Genomic DNA, 6427 nt, shown 5'->3' with positions numbered 1-6427 from the left:
CGCGCCCCGGCCGGGCGTGGATGGAGGGCGCCGCGCGCCCTGCCCGCTGCTCGGCGTGACGCGGGCCCCCGCGCCCCGCGCCCACCATGTCCTACCCGCAGGGCTACCTGTACCAGGCGCCCGGCTCGCTGGCGCTCTATTCGTGTCCGGCGTACGGCGCGTCGGCGCTGGCGGCGCCGCGCAGCGAGGAGCTGGCGCGGTCGGCGTCGGGTTCGGCGTTCAGCCCCTACCCCGGCTCCGCGGCCTTCACCGCGCAAGCGGCCACCGGCTTCGGCAGCCCGCTGCAGTACTCCGCCGACGCCGCCGCCGCCGCCGCCGGCTTCCCGTCCTACATGGTAACCGAGCGCGGGCTGGCGGGCGGGGCCGCGAGATGCCGGGCGCAGGGACCCTAGTCTGTGATCGGCGAGCCGAGGGTCGCGGGGAACGTAGTGTGGGAGGCGGCTCCGAAGTCTCGGAGTTGGGGCCGTGGCGCGGCCGGCGCGGACGAGAGGCGGGGCAGTCGGCTGGCGACGGCCGGAGCGCGGGGCTCCGCGCGCCCTTCTCCTCGGCTGCCGAGGTCATCTCCCCGCGAGCCCGAGAAGTGCGACCCCCACTGGGGTCGGGACGGGATCTGGCCTGGGTGGCCCTCTTTCAGGCGCCGAAGCTGGGCGAGGAGTCTTGAGCGGGCCGGGGCTCGCTTCTTCAGGCGCGGGCAGCAAGGGTCGGCGCCCCTGGGCCTCCGGGGAGATCGCCAGGCGCTGGGCACTTTCTCGCGGGGCTTGTGATCACGGGGCTGGGGAAATCAGCGGAGCCTCGGCCGCGGCTCCGGGGCCCGGCCGGGCCGCCCAGATCTTCGCCTCCATCTGCCCCACAGGCCCGTGCTTTAGAAAAACATGTCGGCCGGCGTGCGGCCGGCTAAGTGCCGCCTCGGTCCCGGGGCGCCGAGAGCAGCCCCTGCGTCCTGAGCCCCCGGGCCGGCCCGCGCTCCTCCGGCTCCGCGGCCCGGCCAGGCCCGGGGGCTGGCAAAGCGTGTTTTAGACTCTGGAGGCCCGGACGCGGCGGGGTGGGGGGGCCCTGGTGGCCACCTCCCGCCCTCGGCGGAATTCCAGAGCAGAGACGGGGTAGCCGGGGCCTCGGCGCTGGCTGTAGAAGTCTCGAATTTAAACGTTAAGGGCTGAATTAAAATGCTAATTGCCGCGTATTTGAAGAATTCGAAACGGTGACTGGCTTCGAGTTGCAAATTGGATTTGCCGAGCTTTAGAGTGGTGAATAGCGGAGCGGGGGCTCTGGGGTGTTTTTTTAACCATTAAAGGGAGGGGAAGGGGCCTAGGAGGAGGAGGCGACTCTTCACACCAGGAGAAATTTAGATATCAAGAAGCTACCTGCGGGCCCGTGTGTGCGGGCCTGTTTGTGCACGCACGTACCGGCGGCTCAGGGGCTTTGGGGGCCAGATGTGTCATTTTTAGGAAAATGAAATCGTTGGAAAATTTGGGAATAAAACCGCAGCGCTTTCCGAGATCCACAGCTGGCGTTAAGCGACCCTTTGCGTCCTCCGGATCTGTTGCTGCGGGAAGGCGCGGTCCCAGCGCGGGGAGGCACCGTGGGAAAGGCGGCCGCGGGCGCGCGGAGGGGTCGCCGGGGCGCTGACGCCTGTCGGGCCCTCGGACGACCGCTCACCGGGCTTTTGTCGGTTTCAGGGCGCGCCCTACGACGCACACACGACCGGGATGACGGGCGCCATCAGCTACCACCCTTACGGCAGCGCGGCCTACCCGTACCAGCTCAACGACCCGGCCTACCGCAAGAACGCCACGCGGGACGCCACGGCCACGCTCAAGGCCTGGCTCAACGAGCACCGCAAGAACCCCTACCCCACCAAGGGCGAGAAGATCATGCTGGCCATCATCACCAAGATGACCCTCACGCAGGTCTCCACCTGGTTCGCCAACGCGCGCCGGCGCCTCAAGAAGGAGAACAAGATGACGTGGGCCCCCAGGAACAAAAGTGAGGATGAGGACGAGGACGAGGGCGACGCGGCGAGGGGCAAGGAGGAGAGTGCGGACAAGGCGCACGAGGGCACCGAGACGTCGGCGGAGGACGAAGGTGAGCGCGGCGCAGGGGCGCGGAGCCTCCTTCTTCCCAGGCGGGGCGCCGAGCTGAGGCCGGAGAGGAGGCCGCCCACCCGCACGACACTCCAGGCTCCGCTGCCTGGCGCCTCTGGGGCCCCCGTGAGAGCAGGGAGGTCAGGCTGCCTGGAGCACGCGGCTCGGGTGGGGTCGGGGTGAGGGATGGCGGGGGCGGGGAGCGGTGGGCAGCGGGGCCCCGGGGTGCCACAGACCGTGCCCCCCACCCCGCGCCTCTGCAGGGATCAGCCTGCACGTGGACTCGCTCACCGACCACTCCTGCTCTGCCGAGTCAGACGGAGAGAAGCTGCCCTGCCGCGCCGGGGACCCCCTGTGCGAGTCGGGCTCGGAGTGCAAGGAGAAGTACGACGACCTGGACGACGACGACGACGACGACGAGGAGGAGGAGGACGGCGAGCGGGACCTGGCGCCGCCCAAGCCCGTGACCTCGTCGCCGCTCACCGGCGTGGAGGCGCCGCCGCTGCTGAACCCCCCGCCCGAGGCGGCGCCCCGCGGGGGCGGGGGCGGCAAGACGCCCCTGGGCAGCCGGACGTCGCCAGGCGCGCCGCCGGCCGCCAGCAAGCCCAAGCTGTGGTCTCTGGCCGAGATCGCCACGTCGGACCTCAAGCAGCCGAGCCTGGGCCCGGGCTGCGCGGCGCCCGGGCTGCCCGCGGCCGCCGCTCCCGCCTCGAGCGGGGCGCCGCCGGGCGGCTCGCCCTACCCCGCGTCGCCGCTGCTCGGCCGTCACCTCTACTACACTTCGCCCTTCTACGGCAGCTACACAAACTACGGGAACTTGAACGCGGCGCTGCAGGGCCAGGGGCTGCTTCGGTACAACTCGGCGGCCGCGGCCCCCGCAGAAGCGCTGCACGCCGCGCCAAAGACCGCCAGCGACGCGGGCAAGGCGGGCGCGCACCCGCTCCCGGAGCCCCACTACCGGCCCCCGGGCGGCGGCTACGAGCCGAAGAAAGGTAGGCGGCCCGCGGGGCCCCGGGGGCGGAGGGGCGGAGGGTCCCGGCAGGCGAGCACCCCTAGGAGCCGGGAAAGGGAACCGGGCACCTGTAGGTCTGGCCGGGAAAGCCCTGTCCCTGAACCGGGAACGGGGAACGGATGGCTTTGCACTCCCAAGTTAGAAATGAAGGGGGAGCTGGTGAAGACAGAAACGGGGTGGGGGCCAGGCGATCCTGCCTCGAGACGGAGACAGGACTGACCCCCTTATTACTGACTTTTCATTTGATTTATTATTCCTTTTGTTGGTATCCTCCTGACTGTTTTCGGTTTGGCAAATACAAATCGACGCCAAATGTAGCTTCCCTCCGGCGTCCGGAGCGTCAGTCTCGGCGCTTTCTGACGGTTCCTAGTCTCAGCTCAATCTCCTCTTCTGCCTTCGGCTGCAAGCAGATAAAGCCTTCTGCTTCCTCTCAGGGGCCTCCGGTTTTTAAATATTCAGAACAGAAAACGGGAGTCCGTTTTCTCCCTCCCTTTCTTTGCCTCGCCTCCGTTGCTCCTAATGGAGGCTTGAGCCGATCAGACCTATAAAAGGTCAAGGGGGCAGAAAATGCGGAAATGTGACGGTCGGAGTGTCTCAGGGGGCGAGTGGTGGCGGGGACAGCCGGGTCCCCCAGACCGCTTGGGGGTTCGGGGGCAGGGCACGGCGTGGTTGGGCGGCGCGGGGCTGGTGGCCGTGAGGCTGTCGGGAGGCAGATGGCTCTGGGGTCGGGTCCTGACTAACTGCCCCCTCCCCTGACAGATGCCAGCGAGGGCTGCACCGTGGTTGGTGGGGGCGTCCAGCCCTACCTATAGAAGGGCCGAGACAGCAATGCAAGTAAGTGGGCTCCCTGGGGTCCCCCCTCCCCACACCCCTTGCGGAACCTTCCGGCACCAATTGCCCAGCAAATTCGCTTAATGTGTGTTTCTTGCTTCTTGTCATGGGGTCTGAGGACAGAGCCTTACTTCTCTCTCTTTTTTTTCTTTTCTTTGAGTGGGAGAGGATTATGCTCTTTTTGAGAGCTCCTCTTTTTTTTTTTTTTTGGCTCAAATTCTGCTTTTAAAAAAATCACTTCTTCAACTGGAATGTATTTATTGCACCACTGCTGCTGTTTTCTCTTTGGAAAAACAGATTCTTAAAATCTGGGTATTTGTATGCAATTTGGAATCTTAAAAAACTACGATAGGCACTTAAAAGGCACTTGCTTTCATGAGCTAGTGCTCCTGAGACTGGGGGTATCAGACCCCTTTTTAGATGACATTTGCAGTCATACTGGAGAGTCTTTTATCAGGCCTGTCCCAGTGTCCAGATGGACTAGATAGTATCAGCAGTTTGCCTGGCTGACAGTAGTATCTCAAAAAGAAAACTACTTTACAAGTAGGCAAAATTACTCATCACAGATCTTGAAGGTGGGCAAGAAGCGAAACCTTTTGAGATGGACCCTTTTTAGAGTGTGGTGACTGGGACTGGTGGGGGCTGAAGGATTTGGGGGATGACTTGGTTTTTTCCTTGGTCCACAGGTAGGTGTCACAATTGCTTTGGAAAAAAAAAAAGTCAGCAGGCCATTCTCTCCTCCCAAGTTCATAAATATACAGATATATATATATATATATAAAATGACCTCTAAATCCGGACCGCATCTGGTGCCACTGTAAAAAGGAAGGACCCACAGGGCACTGCCAACCCCCAGACTCTATCGGAACAGACTTTTGTTGGACATACGTGAATTTGTTGGCATAGTATAGCTTCCCCAATGTATGTGTGACTTTTGAAAACAATCTTTTTTCTCAGGATATCTTGAATTGATCACTTCATTGCCACGGTATATATTCTATAGGTGTGATAGGATTTACTGTAAAATTTATTTGTAAAAGATGTACACAGTAGAAATAAAACGTGATTATAGAACTTGAGTACTTAAGAAGTGGAAACAAATTTGATATTTATTTTTATAATGATATAAAGCTTCTAGTAATTTATGCAAGTTGTATTGCAATGGAATCTAAACCTTTTGTAAATAAATTCTGCCTGGTTTTTATTTGAACATTGCTGGTTATACAATCTTTGTTGGTTGTTTAACAAGAATTCTTTACTAATTTATATCTTAAATTGTAAATAAAAACAAACTAGTCTACAGCAGTGTGGTGTTTGGGGCTCATTTGTCCTGGAAGAGTCTTTGGGTAGGGAGCCCTGGGGATAGCAGCCCCTCCCCCCAGGTGATCTGACCTCAGGCTTTTTAATGAAAATGTGTAAAATAATCCCTCCCTTCTGCTCCTGCAAGAAGGCAGAGGCAAGAGCAGTACACAGTAGGGAGATACGCATGGTTTTACATTATTTATATACACACGCATTGTAAGAAAATCTGGATTTTGTGTTCTGAATATGCAAATGGCTTGTTAGTGTACATTTAAAAAACTTGGCAAAATAAAATGATCTGATACCCCATGCATTAGGATCCATTGGACATTTATTTCTGGGCTTATTGAGCTTCCTCAGTAACTAGAGTATTGTGAGTGGATAATGTTGATAATATGGGGTATAAATGATGCCCCCACCATAAATTATTGAGTGAAATAATTGTTTATTGTTTATCTGAATTACCCAAATTGGCGTAGATTATTCAGATTTAATGAACGACTTCTTAACTCCCCTTTTCATATAACTCACGTTAAACACAAGGCAAAAATCTGGGGAGGAGAGATTTATTTTCCTTTCAGTGGCTCTTAGCCTTACCCTGGGGGGAAAGAAAAGTTTAAAGAACCCTAGACTATTGCCTTGTTATTGTGTGACTCACGACCTAATTCTAGGACAAGTCTACAATTTGTAGTCAAGGAACATATTCCCTTTGATTAGTATCATAAAAGCAGCAAAACTGTCACTTTAATTTTCAGCAAAATTATATGGATACCCATATAATATAATTTCAGAAAAGAAATGAACAATCATTTATTTCCTCTCCAAAGATAAATTGAGTGAATATAACTTACGGTTATAAAACAAGAATAATAGCTTCTTAGATTGCCCTTTAATCAATCATACACTTATTTTTCAAGAGGTTCATCTATTTTATTTCATGATTAATAATGTTGCAGCCTGAGAGCATTATTGGATCCCAGCGGGGGTCGGCCCGGATGCTTTTAGCTGCTTAGGAATGGTCAGTTGGGGTTCATTATGGGCTGATATTGAACAATTTATAAAATCTTGTCTAAACATCTGCCGGCTCTGATAGGCTGATGTGTCTGAGGATGGGAAATTGCCGGACCAGTTGATATTGACAAACGGATCTCTCTCCAGTGGCTTTTTGTGCCGTGGAAATTAGTGGCCTCTTGCTGGGGTC

The 6427-nt window shown here is 57.0% G+C and overlaps 1 protein-coding gene across 2 annotated transcripts; it reads left to right on the top strand.

Annotated features, from left to right (window-relative positions):
• The first annotated feature begins 86 nt into the window (after positions 1-86).
• On the top strand, positions 87-5535 carry IRX2 (iroquois homeobox 2). Of its 2 annotated transcripts, XM_040262246.1 has the most exons (5): positions 87-335; positions 1677-2082; positions 2345-3073; positions 3853-3927; positions 4611-5535. In XM_040262246.1, the coding sequence occupies exons 1-4, from the start codon at positions 87-89 to the stop codon at positions 3903-3905; spliced, it is 1437 nt and encodes a 478-aa protein (XP_040118180.1). In that variant the 3' UTR covers positions 3906-3927; positions 4611-5535. The 2 variants fall into 2 exon arrangements, with proteins under 2 accessions (XP_040118180.1, XP_040118179.1); XM_040262245.1 differs by having other exon boundaries at positions 3853-5535.
• Positions 5536-6427: the final 892 nt, after the last annotated feature.

The sequence above is a fragment of the Oryx dammah genome, unplaced genomic scaffold (assembly GCF_014754425.2).
Source record: "Oryx dammah isolate SB20612 unplaced genomic scaffold, SCBI_Odam_1.1 HiC_scaffold_20, whole genome shotgun sequence".
Lineage (NCBI taxonomy): Eukaryota > Metazoa > Chordata > Mammalia > Artiodactyla > Bovidae > Oryx > Oryx dammah.
This window is presented reverse-complemented; position numbering and strand designations above follow the sequence as displayed.

Coding starts and splice junctions, on each gene's coding strand:
- IRX2 (XM_040262246.1), top strand. CDS start 87: ATGTCCTACCCGCAGGGCTACCTGTACCAGGCGCCCGGCTCGCTGGCG. Junction 2,083..2,344: donor GACGTCGGCGGAGGACGAAG/GTGAGCGCGGCG, acceptor GCGCCTCTGCAG/GGATCAGCCTGCACGTGGAC. Junction 3,074..3,852: donor CGGCTACGAGCCGAAGAAAG/GTAGGCGGCCCG, acceptor CTCCCCTGACAG/ATGCCAGCGAGGGCTGCACC.